At 50.8% G+C, this 18,788-nt stretch overlaps 1 protein-coding gene across 1 annotated transcript; it reads left to right on the plus strand.

Moving 5' to 3' along the window:
* Positions 1-1,444: 1,444 nt before the first annotated feature.
* Positions 1,445-18,335, plus strand: gal3st3 (galactose-3-O-sulfotransferase 3). Its single transcript, XM_037480844.2, has 3 exons — positions 1,445-1,722; positions 12,531-12,633; positions 13,667-18,335. Exons 2-3 carry the CDS (start codon positions 12,551-12,553, stop codon positions 14,991-14,993), a joined length of 1,410 nt encoding a protein of 469 aa, XP_037336741.1. The 5' UTR covers positions 1,445-1,722; positions 12,531-12,550; the 3' UTR covers positions 14,994-18,335.
* Positions 18,336-18,788: the final 453 nt, after the last annotated feature.

Below are 18,788 nucleotides of genomic sequence, written 5' to 3' on the forward strand. Positions count from 1 at the left end.
AAAATACGTCCCTTAAATCAATTTTAGGCCACAAAGCGAGAGAGGAAACCAACAAAATCCAGTTAATCAGACCATAAAGCCTCTGAAACTAATATCGGCCACTCAGCACAGTGGGGTGACGCGTTATTGCTGACCCACAAAGAAAAACAATAAACTACGATGCCACTGGGATGTTTAACGAGCTGTGGACAAACTCTGCAGCTCGTCCCACACAGGATCGATGGGGAGAGACGGCGTTGTCCAATCAGCGCCTCCTGTTCCTCGCCCCGGACTAATGGTCCAGAGTCCCCGTCATCGCTCCAACAAACCGTGGATCCACCATGTGTCTCCCGCAGGAACAAACATCTAATTACAGAAGGGAACTAACGCAACATCAAAAGCTAGGATTTAATTGGACGTGAAAGCAACAAAAAAAAAAAGGTCACCGGCAATGAATTGTCTTTTAAGTTGTGCCTCATTAGGCGTCTCCACTGGAACTGTGCAAGAAAAATATGATAATAAACACCCCAACTAAGTGCAACGGCGTGTTTTAAAAAACGCCCGTCGAGTCGCAGCAGCTCGCTTTAAGGAAAGAAAGGCAAATAAAGGGGGGCAATATAAATGTAGATGAGTGGCTCATATTATTCCAGCAGAAATTGTTTTTTAATGAGATGCACGGTCACAGTTTTTGACCCCAACTGTCGCAGACTGAGTGTGAGCGTCAAAAAAAATAATAATTAAGTATTGCCCAACAACCAAAGGGGGCCGAAGGCACCCCGACTCGTATCGGGTCCGCTCGGCCCCAGAAAGAACACTTTTCAACCCGCTGACCATCGGCTCTCTTGGTTACCATGACAGCAGCAGAGAAGCTGGTGGTATCCGTGCGGTTTTGGGTGGAGACGTAAGGCGAAGGAGGGCTTACCTTTTTTGCTGCATGGCCGGTTTCCTCCGAATTTTGGAGGATTTTTTTTCAGCCCACGTGGAGCTCGGGTGATTCAAGCAAATGGCTCCTCGCCTTCTTTTCGCACCTTTAGGGGACCTTTGGTGCAGGGAGCGGAGATAAAGGCCTGCATGCATCACAATGAGCATCCTCTGGAATAACAATAACATTCCCCGCAGGGAAAAGAAGGACAATAATGCATGAGTCGGTGCTGGGTGGTAGGGGGGCTCTTTCCTCGATTTGCCCCAGGCCCACTAATAAGTAGAGGAGCCCCTGGACTGCTTTACATTTAAATCCCCAGCTATCAAGTTGCAGTTCACATTCAAATTAGCTTTATTTGCATGACAGATGCGTTTTATGCTAAAAGTCAATACAGTTAAGGGTGCGAGGAGAAGAATGGGCAGGATTGTTCATGCACGTCAGCGTGCACGTGTGCTGTGTGTGAGAGAGAGAGAGAGAGGGAGGGAGGAGAGAGAGAGAGGGAGGAGAGAGAGGGGTGGTTAGGGGGGGGGGGGGGGTGACTCTGAAAGGAGTCGCAAGGAGCCTCTGATGAGACACAGACAGCGGACCCGCTGCTTCACAGACTGCGCCACGCGAACAGCAGCCCGATGCGGGAGAGGAGGATGAGGAGGACCCCCGGACCACAGTGATCACACCCGAACGGAGAAGGGGAGAACCAAGGGGACAAGAGGAGGAACGCGGGGGCGGTCAGCTGTCCGCGACACTAAAGGGGGGGGGGGAGAGAGAGAGAAAAGAACCGACGCGACCCGTCACATCACGTCCCCGCGCCCGAGATGACAAAGGTGAGTGAGCGCGCGTCCAGCCCCCCCCCCCCCCACTAGCCCGCCGGTAGGAGACGTGTCTGCTGGAGGAGGAGGGGGGGGGGGTCCTGTTTTGAATCGCTTCTTTATTCGCGTGTTTCTGTCTCGTCTCCGTTACGCACCGGAAGACCCCCTGCCCCCCCCCCCCTCGCTCGGTGATACGAGCGAGCGGGTCCCACTTTGTCTCCGGGAGAACGCATCGGCGGCACCCGACATGTGTGCCGTTTGGCGATGCCATGCCGGCGGAGTGATCTAACCCAGCATGCACCCCCCCCCCCCCCCCCTCCCAAAAAAAAATCTAATCTGATCTGACCCACATTTCGCGTTGTGAGACCTTCTGTGGAGATTTTGTTTTTTAGCGTGTGTCCCGTTACCGGCGTGTGCGTCTTAATGAGGACGATGAGGCTGGGGGGGTCGTTATCGTGATCGACTCCTTGAGCGCCCCGGGGGCTGCTCTGGATGATTGATTCCTCCCGTTCATTCAGACACACCAGATTATTAGTGGGATTGCTTGATATCGCCAGAGCGAACGTTGTCAGCGTGAAGTCTCGTTTCAACGTGTTCGTGTGTGGATGCAGTGAACCCGGTGCCTCCATGTGTGCTCAATGTGTCCCACACACAACATGTGTTCCATTAGTTGATTGCTTTCGCGTTGGATGCAATTTGGCTGAAGTTTTGTTTTTCTTTTTCCATTTGCCCCGTTTGGTGTAACAAAATCAATTAGATTTGTGGTCAATATGTCATTCAGGTTTGGATTTAAAGTCCAGCAGCATTGATGATGAAGAGCTCCAACACGGTTTTGATTAGGATACCCCCCCCCCCACACAACAAAAACCCATTAATGCCAGGAAGAGCAACAGGGGAGGGGTTCTTCCTCCACCCACATGGCAACTTGCTTCTTCCGCAGCCTCCATTTATTCCCTGTTTCGTCTCACTGTAATCAGAGTATCGTCGTTATTTGTGTTTTTGCACGGTTGGTCCTGCAAAGAGAGGCGATGTGATGGCGAGCTGTGGACTGTCCGCTGTGGTGGACCAATCAGCAGGGGGCACACACACACACACACACACACAGGTGATGGGCGAACAGATCACCTCAGTAATCCTTGGTAAGGAGAAGGGAGGGGAGGTGACTCAATACATCCCTTTCTGCGGCAGGTCATTTACGAGCACAGGCCTGAAAAGCCCCCCCCCCCCCACCACCACCACCACCTGGCCTGTCCTCAAGAAATGCGCAAGGCCGAGTGATGAATGTGTGCTCTGTTTGGACAATAGCGATGCACAGGGGACGACAATGGAATGAAAGATGGTGGAGGGAGGGGGTAGAACAGTAACACACCTCCGGTACATAAAGACACACACAAGCACACACACAAGCACACACACAAGCACACACACACACACAAAGCGTCTGGGAAAATGTCAATGAGATAAAGTGCTGAGTAAGATTCACTGCGTCGTTGTGTTAAACCTCATCGGAAGAGCCTTTGGAGACCAGGGGTCGGCCCTCTAAAGGGAGGGAGTTTATTTACACAACGTGGACAGCGCCGCGCCCCCCCCCCCCCCTAAGACCCTTCGGGCCCCGAACCAAAACGGGGCAGCTTCCCGGGAGGAGAAGAAGAAAAAAAAAAGAGAGAGAGAGAGAAAAGGACTCAGAATGTTGGTATGTCCCATAAATCCCTCCATTCGTCCCAGTCTGGGTCCAGTGGAATCCAGCGGAAAGACGTGTCGGCGTGATGATGAAAGATCAAGACGTCCATCTCAGGATGAGGTCATTGAATGCGACATAATTGATGATCAAACCTTCCGCTGGTTGACTCAGGGTCAAACACACTCGACCCAGCCGGGTCGTGGGCGACTCAGCAACGCTCCGAGAAGTGGTCACTGGAGACTGTGATTGGTTGGAACGTCTGTCAAATGCTGAAGAGCGAACACATCTGTCCTTAAGTTCTCTTTTCTTCCCCCCCCCCCCCCCAATTTAAAGCTACCCTCCAGTTCGGATATTCAGCAGCATCTCCGCTGACCTCTTGAGGAGCGGCGGCCATTGTTGTTAGGGTCAGGGTGTTAGGGTTTTAGGATTTGTGGGTCAGGGTTGTCCACACAGGAGTAAAAACGAAACTAACCAGCAACCCGCAAACGGCACAGAGGTCCTTGTGAGAGCAGGTTGTTTAAGATCAGACCTGAGTGATCAGAGAGCTCGCGATTAAAAATTTACTGGCGGGCATCTGGCCTCGCCGCAGAGAACTGAGGGAACGCCAGCGTGTGTGTGTGTGTGTTTCCACTTACTTATGTGTGGATGTGGGGCCAAGTGAGATTAATGCTCCATGTTAACAAACCTATTGGTTTGACCCTGACCGGCCTGCAACCCCCCCTCCCTTTCCTCCTCCCCTTTCCTCCTCCTCCTCCCCCCCCCACACTCGCGTTTAAAAAATCAAAAATTTGACGTGTGAGATTAGAAGCAGCGTGTGAAGCTCAATATGAGTCACGAAAGAAAGGCCGTTATCGGGCCGAGGTTCTGCCCGGATGGAGACAGATGGGGGGGGGGGTCGTTCGGGGTCCGGGCTCGGCTCCAGGGGAGCTGCCCTTGGCGCGAAGGTTTTCATCTACTTGTAGCTGTCCGACAGCCAGATGCCAGCGGACCCCCCCCCCCCCCCCCTCCGCGGGATTAAAACGGGCCGGCCAGGAAGATTACGTGAGCAAAGTCCAGTATCTGGACGTAACGAAACACGAGACGCACCATTTATTATTAATATCTAGAACATTAGGGCTGAAAGTTTGAGTCGTCCGGGGTGAACGGACCAAATCCAAAGCTCCGCCGTGATTATTTTAAGACTGTGATCGTCTGACCTTTTGGCGTTTCCATAAACCAAAGCCTGCATGCACGGACTCGCTGTGAAACCCCCCCCCCGGTTCCCTGCGTGCATGATACTTTAACGAGCTTTTCAAGCATCTTTTCAGTACATTTTGGGAATTCAATTTAGGAACATCCCACTTATTCCCAGTTCTTTACATAACAGTCGATGCCATGAGGTCATTTCCGCTGATTTCTGGCATCCATTTAAACATTAACGCTTCGCAAATCTTTCTCAGTGGCTCCGACTTTGTCCCGCCCCCCGCGGACAAACACAAGCCCCCCCGCTGGTAGGAGAGAAGGGTCCCGGTAGAAGGCCCCGGCGGGGGAAGGACACACTGTGTCGGCCCGCCAGCCACTCAATACGTCATCCATAGAAGCCCGGGGGGCGCGCAAAAATAACCCGGAAACCGGACACCCCCCAAGTCGGGCTCACTTTTCAGCGCCCTGTCGAACGCAGATGCAGCGCTGCCTCCTCTTCGGGGGCGAAGTCGAGTAAACGACGGGGGGACTCCACCACAAACCGGGCTTTTCCCGTCTTTTGATGACGTCACCTCAGTGCTGTGAGTCTGCCTCGCAGAGCAGAGTGGCCCCCGCTACGTTTTTGGCTTTGTTTTCACCCTGAAACGACGAGTTTTCCCCCAATTAACGAGTGTGTAAAAAGCCTCCGTTTAATGCTGGAGACAAGAGAGAGTGTGTGTGTGTGTGTAACTTTATGCACGTGCACTTTATCTACATGGTCGGCAATGGAGACGTTCTTTTAACGTTTTTCAGATAAATCCAGTGCGTACTGTTCATCTTCTTCTGGTGTGTTAAATCATCGGCTTGTGGTATCAGCGCTCAAACAGGGCTAAGCTTGACCTAACCCAAATTACAGCGTGACCCTAAAATAACAAAAAAAACAAGTGTTATCCCTCAAAGTGCCCCGCAAAGAGGATCCACCAAATGGTCCATTGCTTAAAAAAGTTGTTCCTTGCAGCAGCACACAGAATACTGTGAGATTACTTATGTAATTCATTATATTATATATTTTTTGGACCCTTTTTTTTCTATCTACTTGTGACCACTCAGCAGCTGTAATCTTGCAAATGTTCCCGCTGTGGGACTAATAAGGATTATCCCATCTTATCTTATATCTTTAAAAAAAAAAAAAAAAAAAAAACCCCACTCTTAATACACAAATAAAAGAGAAACCATCTGAATCGCGGTTAGGCTTTTAATTTATGAATCAGCCAATTGAGCTAACTCCTCTCAAACCACATTGCCTTTGCAGTTTGTATCACTTTTGAATCCATCTCAGACACAATGAATGAATCACTTTGACTTGGACGTGTATGTTTCCTTTAATCTTTTCCCCGTTCTCGCCTCCCTCTTCGCTCCTCGGGCCTCGGGCGCCGCGCCATCTGCTTTAGACGTTTTTAGGATGAGGGGAACCGGTGAGAACAGCGTGTTCATCATTCCATCGTGGTGAATAATTCAGATCCCGGGCTCCGTGTTGCGAGAGGTCGGCCGCCCCCCCCGCCCCCCCTCCCCCCCCCGACACAGGCGCTCTGTGGACGAGGGCGAGGAATCGGAAAAACATGGTCTTCGTTCTAGCAGTTAACCTTTGAAAGCCACACAGTGAAACATCAAAAGATGAAAACCCCCATCGGTTCATTTTAAGTCCCACGATAGAAAGAACTGTAAACAAAATCACGTGGTATTTGCTTTTTAATTTCCTAATTATCACCGCGGACTGAAGGTCCCCCCCTCCACCGACTCGACGATAATCAGCAGAGCGCCAATTAAAGCCCCTTTGACCCGATCATAATTGGGCCACAAACAAGGACGCCGCCTCCTCCAGCGTGATTTCCGCGACCAGAGACGCGTTTACATCGGCTTGGTGTGAATTGATCTTGCGGAGTGGTGGGGGGGGGGGGTGTGGAGGAAGGCGGTGGGGGGCTTATCGGCTCATTAGCCTTCGCCGGCGGCTGGAAATGCGGCGGTGCACGCGTAAACCCGCCCGGGGGTTAGAGGTCAGCCTCAAGGGGGTCGACGGGGTCGGACCTTTGTCTTCTGCGTCTTGTTTCGCTGCCTTAACGCAGGTCTTGGGACCTTTTTTGCCCCCCCCCCCCCCCCCCCTCTGCTGTCACCAAGTACCCGAGGGCCCGACATCTGGAGGGCCTTCACCGATGATGATGATGCCGGGGCGGCGAGGACTTCATGCCATCAAGGAAAACTTCTTCTTTTAGATAATTGCCCTTGTTGCTGCTGAAGGTCCATCGGCATCAGAGAAGTTTATTAACGGCGGCTTCTAATGTGGCATTTGGAGTGTTTTTCTGCCACTTCAGAGGGGGCTCGCACTTCATGTGCTAACTGAGAAATCTTTTCTCAGTGAAGGGCCCAGAGGCGAAAAAAGAAAAAGAAAGAGGGCCTTCGCCTTCTAATGAAGAAACCTTAAAAATGAAAAATTGTTTAAAGATGTAACAGCGAGAGCCTCACACAGAAAAGGGGGCTGGAACTTCTTTAACGTGCATTCACTTGCTCATTGTCCCCATACGGATCTAAACGAGTAAATGCAAAGACCTGCCTTGCCTTTCGGGGCCGACCACCCCAGACTTGTGTCACATCTCAAGTGGTTCCCAACAATCCTCATGGAGCGTTTTGTCTTGGGTGAAATATCCCCGAACAACCTTGAAATAGGCTGCAGATATTCAATCCCCTCAGAGGGCGAGCCCCCGACGCCCTGCGGCGACATCATCGTTTTCATTTAAACTTAAAGACCAAGAAATTTGGCATAAATGTGTCGAGTGCTTATTGGTGGTAGCGAGTGAATTGATCTGTTGCTGTTGCTTTCAGGGCGGAGACGTTGTCCGTCACGCGTGATCACAAAAATGTGGCCGATGCAACACCCAGAACAAGCTCTGTATCAAGCTGCAGACAGGGGAGGGGGGGGGGGGGGGCAGTGGGTTTTGTGCGTTTGTGCACAGAGAGACGCACATGGGAAGACGCGCCCCCCCCCCCCCCCCCCCCTCCGTCGCTCTCCCCAACAAAGCATCAGCATCGGCGGCACGAGGCCAGATCTTTCACGTCACCTCTCCGCGGCCTCTTGTTCCCTCGCTCGTCTTCCGTCAACATCTCCTCTTTCTCCCCCCCCCGTTCTGCCTCTCTTCCCCCCCTCCCCATCCTCCGTCCTCTGTCCTCCGCCTCCTCTCTGGGGGGTCGTTTAGGGCGAGATAATGCCGGTATCTGAGGGTCTGCAGGGAGTCTACCCTGCAGACGAGTAATGATCCAGACGTGCTCTCTCAAACACACACACACACACACACACACACACACAGACACACACACAACATGTTCAAGTTTGCTTCCTTTTTTTGTCCCGGACGTCTCTAGCAGCAGGGTGGATGCTTGAAAAGCACCCTGGGGACACTGGGCCACAGAGCACCGACGACCTATACAGTGAAAATGGAGGCCTGGTGGGGGGGGAAGTCCGGAGGGAAGGTGCGGTTCAGAACAATATAATGAGGACAGGAGGAAGCGATAAGAGAATGAGTCTTTGCACAGGAAGCTGCTCCGACAAAATAAGAGCGCGTTTGAATCACGCCGGGTTTCACCTTCGAGTCGTAATAATGATGATAATAATAATAATAATAATACATTTTAGCAATGTAGCGCTTTTCAAAACATATAAATCATATAAAAACACGGCATCAATTACACACCAAAAGCAGACGTAAAAAAGGTGCGTTTTGACCGGTGTCTTAAACGCCGCTTAACGCACGATATGACGAGCAAGCAACCCGGTGGAAACAGTCACATTGTGGCTCGAGGCCTCCTTTGTGCTGCAGAGGCGAAAGGAACGAGAAAAGGATGCCAGTGTTTCTGTGACGCGTGAAGCCTCTCGGAGACGTAAGCCAACAGCCTCCCCGGAAGTGGGACAGATTTTCCTGGAACAGCCCTTGAGGATTTTCTTAAAACTTAAAACCCTTCTTTCATTCACTGCCCCCCCCCCCCAACAGTAGCATGTGTTTCACAGTTTAGGAAAAAAAAAAAAAGAAGCCTTCCACTCCTGAGTCATCCCTCCCGCCATTAAGAACCTCTTTGTCCTCGCGCTGTGGCACGTGAGCAGCTGCCCGAGGTTCAGCTGCCGGGGCTGAACCTCGGCAGCTGAACCTCGGGCAGCTGCTCGCGGCAGCGGCGCCTCCGCCGTCCAGTTGCTGCCGGCTTCTTCTTCTTTTCTTTCTTTTATTTTTTTTCCCGGGGCTTGTGAACCTCTCGCTTCGCCTCGCTCCGACGCGGTGTGTTCACCTGGTTCCTGTAACCACGGCGGAGACCCACAGTGGCACACGTGGCTCTGCTCGACCCGTGGCTTGACGTGAGATGTCAGATCGGTTGGTGCTCCTGGGAAGGCACGTCTGACGTCTTCTCTTTGACGAGGAAGGCTTTGGAAAGCTCCAGCTCACTTTTCACGTCTTTAATGTTGCATCATGGGAAGGGTTGGATCCAGGTAAACTGGTTCTACTCTCTCTCTGCAGTAATTCGTATTGGAGTGATGATGCCTCGCCACGGCGGCAGTAGTAGGACTGGTTTTGTGCGAACTGCCCCTTTAACCTTCGCTTCCCACCCTCCACATTGTTAGCTCACACGTCCCGTTTACCCCCAGATCCACGTGAGCTAGCATCCCTCACAACGCTGCAGCGCCAATGCTAACGGACCCCCTTCTGAGTCGCTTCGCGTGGTGTCAGATGGTGCATCTTAGGCCTAAAAGCCTCCCCACCAACCCCCCCCCCGTGGAGAGGTCAAAGGTCATCATCACGTGAGCTCAGTTACAGATGACGGCACAGAGCTACCTTCATACGCTCGTAAGATTCATCCCTGTGTGTGTGTGTGTGTGTGTGTGTCTCCACTGGTTGTGTATTTAATGTCTTTGAGTGGAACTTGTCTCCTCGGAGCCACCGTGACACACAGACTAAACTCTTTTTAAAACGCCTTTCCGTTGATTCACACCGCCGGGCGTTTTCTTTTGGAGGTGTTTTCACGCGGTGGCAGCGGCGGTGACGTGAGAAAAGGAGAAGAAGAAGAAGAAGAAGAAGAAGAAGACGACCTCTGGGAGGGATGGAGGCGAGAGGAGAATAAATGCAGAGGGGAACCTGAGGTGTGAGAATGATTCCTTCACACGTCCTCCATCCGAATTCACATCAGGTCTTGCAAGCAGTCACCAAAATCTAAATCAATACGTTACATGATTAAAAAGAACAGGGGGATTCATGTTTAGAAATTTAAACTCCACCTGGAAGCAGTGAATAATCCAGTCTGAGGTCGGCGTTAACCGATTGGTTGTTGCTTCTTTGCCTTGGCGCCGCGTGTCGGAATCCTTCCCAGCATGGGATTTACCCCTCCCTCCACCATGAGATCAAGACCCAGAGAAGACGGAGCGCCAGGTCCATCTCCTCCGTCCGCTGACGGGGCCCCGCTCAGGTGTGCGTCCTTTTCGCTGAGGGCCCCAGCGTGGCGTCGCGGGAGAAACCCCGTCGGCACCTTTTCATCAGAGAGGCCCGTAGCGTCAGGAGGGGAGGACGAGGCTGCAGACCGGGGGGGTGTGAAGGGGGGAGGGAGGCCGCTGAAAGCCCCTTCAATCCCTTTCTTATTAACTGTCTGTGACACATGATCCACCTGCACACACACACACACACACACACAACCAGCTCCTGTCAGCACAAGGATTTCACTGCGTCCCGCTGCTCTCCCAATCTGTGCTTACCGGGTACCGCCGTGACAGCTTCACGTGCGCATGGGGGGGGTGGGGGGGGAATGACCCCCCCCTGGAGCAGGTGACATTTCTTAGGGCCGTGATGAAAAAGTTCCGCTTCGTGCAAGTGCTTTAATTCATGAGCATTTCACGTGATTTACTCGGGGACCTGTTGAACATGTTTATTCTTAGATGATCTCATTCCAAAGCCCTTATTTACAGGTAGACTATGGCTACAAAGTGAAATGAGACAGAAAGACAGAAACAGACATTAAACATTAAAACGTATTCACCACTTCCCGAGTCGCCTGAGGTCTTTCTCCTCGGGCCGTGCGAGACACAGCTGGCTTCATCTGAAGGGAGGAAAAACACGAGCATGGCCGTCTACCCGAGGCTTTTTGTTCAGACAAAACCAGAACAATGTCAAGGAGGGAGGCAACAGGGCTTTTAGAAGAAGAAAAAAAAAGGACATTTTATTTTTGAAAAAGAGCACGAGGGAGACTTCTCTCGAACCTTAAAAGTGCAGCTGAAGTGTTGTTTTGCGCTGATCGGCGTGGCGTCTCTAAAAGCCCACGTGTGCTCCAGGCAGAACGCAGGAAACAACAACTAAGCCCGGCACTTAGAGACTAACTGGGCTTTTCCTGTGTGAACTTTTTCCCGGCACCGAGATTGAAATCATTTCAAACGTGATGGGCAACTGGTTGCATCGCCCTCTTAAATACATCTTGAGCTCCCTGCTTTCTAGGCCCGAACGAATGACACAAAAGACTCATTATTGCTATGGATTGCCCGGTGACTTGATAAGAAACAATACCAAAACAGAGCTTCTCAAATCGTCACGTTTCGGACCGTCAAATCGACGTGATTGGTGGATTCTACCCGGCTACATTCTGCAAACCGCTTGGTCTTTGCGTCCCTCTTTCGGCGACGTGGACCCAAAGCTGCGAGCTGTGGTCCATCCGGTCAGCTGTTCAATTTTTGCCAAACGCTTAATTAATATCCCAGAGACGTATTTTGGTATATTTGTGTATTTAGACGCATGGAATGATGTCCCGTCTCGTGCATGTTCACGAGCTTTTGCATCTGGCACAGCAGGGTGAGGGTTATAGAGAGCGTTGTGCTGATAAGGAGGTTTGGGTCCATTGGGTCCAGATAAACCAGTCACTGCTTCGTCAAATAAAAAAGATATATATTCTTTTATCGTCACATGCAATTTGCATCGGGGAAGTTTGATCTCTGCACTTGACCCATCAAACAGGATCAAACTGCCAACTTTGAGATTGAAGGATGATCCGCTTTGTGCACTGAGCCCGAGCCACCAAACTACCCGTGGGCCATGAGATCAATATTTGGAAAACGAGACGTTTCATTTTAGGCAAAACGACTGTTTTCTTCTTCTTTTTTGGGGGGGAGGAGTTTAACAGAACAAAAGATAACGGATTAGATCATGATTTAAAAACAATCCTTTCCTAAGGAAACTAAATGCCTCGTCTTTGAGTGAATCTCTGCTCTCGTTGGGCGGATTTTTAACGCTGGTTTGAATCTTTTACCAAAATGTGCAGCAGTCCCCCTAACGACTCCATTGCCTTGACTGGGTGGCGCTGACACCGCCGCGGGCTTCAAATTGATGCGCTCGCGCTCCTCCGCCATGCTCGTGTGTGTGTGTGTGTGTGTGTGTGTGGGTAATCAGTGTAATCAAGGAGAGGGACGTTGGCCATTGTCGTGCAAGGGAGATGCCGTCCAGAGAGCCTTGGACTCCTTCCCGGGTTCCATCGCTGTCGTGATGTCGTTCTTTTTTTTGTGGGGGGGGGGGGGGGGGGGGGGCGGGTCGAGAGCACTGTTTTTTCTTCTTCTATGCGTTTCATTCTTTTTTACACACACACACACACGTCTGGTTCCCGGCGGGACCTAATTGCGCGAGGCCACCTGTCCCGTTTGAGCCGACTCTCACAGCTGTGTAACAGAGCGATGAAGCCATCGCTCTCCGTGCCATTACGCAGCGACGCAGCCCCAACGCCGCTAATGGATCCCCTTCACTGAGTTTCACTGAATTTCCCCTCAATTCCCTCGTCGCCGTCGCCTTCGCCCCCTCGCTCTCGTTGGACCTGCTCCTCCACCTGCTCCTCCAACGGCTTCGACCTTTCACCCCCCGTAGGCTCTCCGTCTCACTCTGGCTCTGTTCCTCTGCCCCCCCCCCCCCCCACCCCGCAGGCCCAGTGAAGCGAGGAAAGATGTCGCAGAAGAAGATATTCCTGGTCTTCGTCGCCATCAGCACGGTCAGTCTCCTGCTGCACCACGGGGGCCACTTGAGCTGGTGAGTGATTGAAAGGACCGGTACACACACACACACACACACACAGCGCCCTGCCGGTGTCTAATTACTGTGAAGACGTCCGTCTTTGAGTCAAATTCATTTTGCGGGAGCAGCTGGTTATAGACATGGAGACTCTGGATGGAGATGGTGTGGTGGACGGAGGAGTGGTCCAACTATGAAAGCACAGGGATGGTAGATCTTTGACAGCCTTGAATTCTTTTCCCTTTTTAAAAAAACATTTTTGCTCATGAAACCTTTCCACATTGTTCTGCCTCTCGTCTTTAATTTTAACATTTTTTTCGTCACTTTTAAAAGTGAGTTGTAATTCTGCCGAGTATTCGCAGTGTGTGCAAAAACTTTTCTGCTATTTTGCCCGTATAATTATTATTTTTAGCCCCTTTTTTTATCAGAATTGAAAAATGATACTTCGGATGCAAATTGGAAGTTATGAGATGCACATAATTGAGTTCATGTCAGGCCCTAGAGTGACTTGTTTTATATTTTTTTTAACATCACGGTGCTGATGCAGAAAATGGCAAGTACTAGTGCGGGGGAGGACTGAAATCATTATCATGATGATACGGACATATTTCCCTTAACAATACATTCACAGTAAGGAGCGGTAAGAAATGAAAAAAACGGATCTAAAAGTTCCCATCTACCCACTGCGAGTTCACTGAAAGTCAATGAATTAAAATATTGATTTATCACCCGGCCATATATATGCAGTACAAACACACCTCATAATTATTGTTAACCTTCTGATCCTCCGTCCTCTAGTGGCTTTCATCCTACGTCTGCCCTCCTTTCTCTGCCCGCTCATTTCAATTCCCCACGTGTGCTCTGATGTCTGCTTCACCGATGTCCCTCAGCCCCGTCCTACACCCCAGTCTCTTCCATTATCTGTCTAGTGCCTGTTCAATTATGTCCAATCTCACCAAATTATTTGGAGTAGCTGCTCCCTCTTTTTTTTTTCTGGCGCTAATGGAGTTTGAAATAAACTAATGCATTTTCCCTTTTCTCTTTTGCCCAGGACCATGGAGGCCTTCCACCTGGGCTGCCCCGCCCTCCGGTCCCACCCTGCGCCCGGCCTGAAACCGAAGCACACCAACGTGGCCTTCCTCAAGACCCACAAAACGGCCAGCACCACCATGCAGAACCTGCTGTTCCGCTTCGCCGAGTGCAACAACCTCACGGTGGCGCTGCCCGTGCAGGCCTGCAGTCACCAGTTCTGCTACCCGCGCTCCTTCACTTCCCACTTTGTCCACCCGCACACGCTGCCGCCGAACATCGTGACCAGCCACATGCGCTTCAACAAGGCGGAGATGCAGCGCCTGATGCCCAACGACACCATTTACATCACAATCCTGAGAGAGCCGGCCTCCATGTTTGAGTCCTTGTTCAGTTACTACAACCAGTACTGCCAGAGCTTCAAGAGGGTCCCCAACGGCTCCTTGGAGGCTTTCTTGGAGGAGCCGTGGCGCTACTACCGACCCGATGAGAAAGACTCCATGTACGCCCGCAACACTTTGACCTTCGACCTGGGCGGAGACAAGGACCGCCCGGCGACGGACGTGGCGTACGCGCGGGGCTTTCTGGCCGAGGTCGACAGGGTTTTCTCCCTGGTGATGATTGCCGAGTACTTTGACGAGTCGCTGGTTCTCCTCCGCCATCTCCTCTCTTGGGACCTGGATGACATCCTGTATGTGAAACTCAACATGCGGACGCCGAGCTCAAAGAGGAGCCTGACGCCGGGCCTTCCCTCAAAGATCCGGGCCTGGAACTCCTTGGATGCGCGTCTCTACAACCACTTCAACGCCTCCTTGTGGCGCCAGCTGTCGGCGCTGGGTCCAGGGTGCGTGGCGAGGGAGGTGAAACTCCTTCGGCGAGCCCAGGAGAGGTTGATGAAGAGCTGCTTCGGCGGGCGGATGCCGCTCCTCCGGTCGGCCGCGCAGATCAAAAATAAAGATCTCCGCCCCTGGCAGCCTAGTGGCAAAGTTGACATTGTGGGCTACGACCTCCCAGTGAATCTCAGCCGCGGCTTCTCAAGCCAGGCCCAGGAGCTGTGCCTCAAGCTCATCATGCCCGAAGTCCAGTACACGCGGGTTCTCCTGCGTACCCAATCGCTGCGCTACCGCCGGGGCTACCAGCTCCGCCCTGCACAGCAGTTGCATCCCCTCCAACAGCCCGTACGCACGGCCATGCCTCGGCATCTTCAGGCGCAACGCGGCAAGCCGCCCGGCCCCGCGTCAGGGACATGGTCCACCTCCACGCCAAAGCCTGCTGCGGGAACTCAAGGTCGGACCACAAAGTTAGGGCCAAAGTCCTCACAGACCCAGGCCTCGCTGACTCAAAAGTAGACATTGGAGTATGAACTGAGGGCCCAAAAGACTGCATTGTCCATGTTTCTTGGGGGTGGGCGTTGGGTGGTGTCCTACGGAAAGAGCCTGGGTTGTTTTTTAATCAATGTCCCTGCTATCCTTTCCATACAAAGTTTGGGATCAAAATAAATGAGGGAACAGGGAGGAGGGCTGGTGTTGGGGTGTCTCTTCAGGGCTGGCAGACACAAGGGCGGTAGAAATGTACGCCGGGACTCGGCTTGATTGAACGCCTCTGCACGCCCGACTACTGCGGATGGGAGAGGGTTTCAGGTGAAAGTGGTGCTTTGAAGCAAATCTGTTATGTGCGCCCGGGACTCAATAGGAAAGTGGCAATTTCGGGGGACTATTGTGAGGCACAGAGTAGGCCTTGTGTGTATCACACTGGTATAGTGTCATGTTACTTGCTTTCATTCTATTTCTACAGCCCTCTCTCTCTCTCTCTTACATATGCCACTTTGAGAGTCTTTGAGAGAGACATAATGACAGAGAGAGATCGACTGTCAGGCGTCCAAAGAGCCTTCTAAGAGGCCAGACAGACATTGAGATCACCTCAGACCATTAACAAAACAGCACAATCCACATTTCGTCACTCCTTCATCTTCTGCTCATGCAAAGTAAAAGTCTCAAAACTGGATGCTCAGTTTGGCCAACCATTTTCGCGTTTGACTGACACAGAGGTCTGAACGCACACATCAAGCCTGCGTCTCTTCTGCTATCTGACCTCGCTGGTTTTCTCCCCCCCCCCCTCCTCCACCCTTCATCCCCGCTGCTCACCCTCTGCTACCAAAGAGCAGCACCGACATCTTGTTGTCTTCAACCCTTTGATTTCGGGTCTCCCTCGGCCCACCAGCTGAGATCGCATCCTGCAGCCGAGAGACTTTCTTCCTCACTTGTGGTTTTGGTTTTTTGTCTTGTCGCAATAAGATCAGCAGGCGCACGACATACACGAAAGGCATGAATCAAGTGAGCCACCAGCGACCCCCGCATTGCACACACTGGAAACACAAACGAAAAGGTATGACGAATTGACCGGACAAAGACTTGAGGGCTGTGGGTTGCCTTCATTTCAATATTTAATTGCCCCCCCCCCCGCCATGAACAGTGTTCTTAGTTTACATGGCGTTTTTATTAAGAATGCAAGAAGCAGATGAAAGTCGCTCCTTGCACCAGCGAGGGAACCAAGCAGGAAGAAGCGACTACGGGGGGATCGCTGTGATCTCAAAGTGTCCCCATTTCTCATATTAAATGTGTCATTCATGTTATTTAATTCCTCCAGTGATCAGCAGGACAATGCTGAGTAGCTGTGGGCGGAGGGAAGGATGTCTGTGTGTATTTCTGTGTGTGTGTGTGTGTGTGTGTGTGTGTGTGTGTGTGTGTGTGTGTGTGTGTGTGAGAGCCGGGAGGCTCTTTCTGCTTCATGCTGTATTTTTTTTTCCCAGGGCCATGCAAGTTGGCATGGCAACAAAAGGAAATAATGTGGGTTATTAAATCTATGTATTATTTATAATCAGGATTTACAGAGTCCCATCACTGTATTTGAAATGGGACTTTTCATGAATCACTGGGTAAAGACCTTCATACGCTCAGCGCACCACCTCAGGTGGAACAATGCATGTGGCGACGGCATAAAAAAATGAACTCTTATACATGTTTTACATAACGCAAAGACCACTTCTGAAAAACCGCACATTGTGACAAGTGTAGTTGCTTTTAAAAATTAATTCTTCATTCGGCCATGCTTAAGTGCTCAACCACGCAGAGCTTTTGTGGTTGGAGTGCGTCGCACTGTGTGTTACAATTATGGAAACCACGGAAGCTGCTCTGACAGGAATGAGAAAGAGTGGAAATCAGACAGGAGTGAAGGATAAACAGTTTTATTTAAGTGGCTGTGAAAATTTTGAATTCAAAGTGTGCTTATCCGCAGCTGATTTCTTCGTTGCTCTGCAGGTTTTTCCAAACGTGTTCACATGTGTGTAAAGTTGTTTCTTTTGTTATTTTTTCTTTTTCTTACCCCACAAAAGGAGAAATCCATTTGACCCAACCTGTCTGTGGCAACGCAGCTTCAGCTTCTATTGTTTTGTGCTTTGAATCTTAAAACAACCCCTACAGAAACGTGTGTGTAATCATTCCCTGGAACAGCTGGCCTGTAGCTTCTAGCAGCTGCTGCTCAAACAGAAGAAACAGGGCATTTGTTGTGGGACTGTTTCCAGCTGCGTATGAATACACATTTGGTGGCACACTGAGTGTGTTTAGCAGCGGGGCCGTGTGTTTAAGATGAACTCAGAATATACAACAGTGTCCCTTTTTGCTGTAATGATGATGCGTGTGTGTGTGTGTGCGATTCGTTGTTGGCCCTTCTGCTTTCATGGGATTTGTGGACAGCAGGATGAATACAGAATGAAACACGGCTTTTTGACATTGAATCCGTTTGCCGCCGAAATGTATTTGGATGAGTTTGAATTATGCTGCTACACGTAGAAAGAAAACATTTTGGCAGCGACTTGACGTCCCGAACTGCTTCCAACCTGCTGTGAAAAAAAGGATAAAACACTACGTATGTGTCTGTCACTAATGAACCCGAAGTCCTTTTTTTCACAGGATAATTTGTTTCAAAATGTCTATATTGATTCAATTTTGGACGCTTTGGATCCCGGGACACATTGGCACAACGCTTGTTCTTTAATCTCCTGGTTGAGTTCAGGGACTTTCAGCACATTCCTTTAGTCGTTTGTGCATCAAAAGAATGGGAAGCCAGCTGAAGAATATGTATTTTTATTTTACGTGAACTATTCATTTGTGACCCATCCGAGGCTGTGAATCTCTGTTCTGATTGTACAAGTCGTTCGCCCGGCTGCTCTGTGTTTTTCTTTCTTTTCTTTTCTTTTTTTTTTTTTCGTCCTCAACGCGGCGAAGCTTGTTGGGCTTTTCTTTTCTTTGAATATGCTGAGAAATAAACTTCTTTCTTGTGGTGTCAAGGGACGTTCGTTTGGGTCTCTGCTGAGCCTTCATGTCGCAGGGGAAGTGAAATCGACGGGTTCATTGCCATTCGGGGGGAAGGCGACGTACTCAATGATTTCTCTGACTGTATTTTCCCCAAATTGCCTCTTTTGATCTGCTCGTCTGTTTCCGTCTTCTGTCTAAGGACTTATCTGTGAGACGGGCTTTTTCTCCCCGCCCCTCATTATCGTGGTTGGGTGCGAATGTCGGGGCGGGTGATGGGGCTCGGATCAAATGGCTAATGACAATCAGAGCTACGGGCCCCAAAGCTTTGTAATGACGGACTGTGAATGTGACAAATAAAGTTTGATCCATTACAATTCATCTGCCCTTGGACCCCCGTTTTTTTTTTTTGTGTCTCTTCCCTGCAGATTTATTCTGATGTGCACCGACTTGAATTATTCAGCACATTGGAGCAAAGCACTCGTCGTCATAGGCGGCGGGGAAATAACGCACAGAGACGGTTGCTCAATTAAGGACTCTGATTCCAAACGGTTCGCTATTTCCCCAAAGACCCGAAACCAGACTTTTCATCCTGCAATCAGTCGTTTGAATTTACCTCCGCAGCCAAATGAGGGAACAAATTGGTGTTTCGCGGGCACAAAAACAAAATGCAAAGCAGGGCGTTTGATGTGACTGTGATTGAAGCAATCATGAGGCCCCCCCCCCCCCCGCCCCCTGCCTCTGCCTGTCATTATGGCGCCGGCCTGCGGACCAGCTGCCTGCGGACCGCTCGGTTTTTCCTCGCCTGTCTTTGCTGTCGCTGTTGTTGTTCCC

Source organism: Pungitius pungitius, chromosome 1 (assembly GCF_949316345.1).
Source record: "Pungitius pungitius chromosome 1, fPunPun2.1, whole genome shotgun sequence".
NCBI lineage: Eukaryota > Metazoa > Chordata > Actinopteri > Perciformes > Gasterosteidae > Pungitius > Pungitius pungitius.

Excerpts from the sequence above, each read along its gene's own strand:
- gal3st3 (XM_037480844.2), top strand. The coding sequence starts at position 12,551 with ATGTCGCAGAAGAAGATATTCCTGGTCTTCGTCGCCATCAGCACGGTC. Across the intron at positions 12,634-13,666 it reads CACGGGGGCCACTTGAGCTG|GACCATGGAGGCCTTCCACC; the intron begins GTGAGTGATTGA and ends TCTTTTGCCCAG.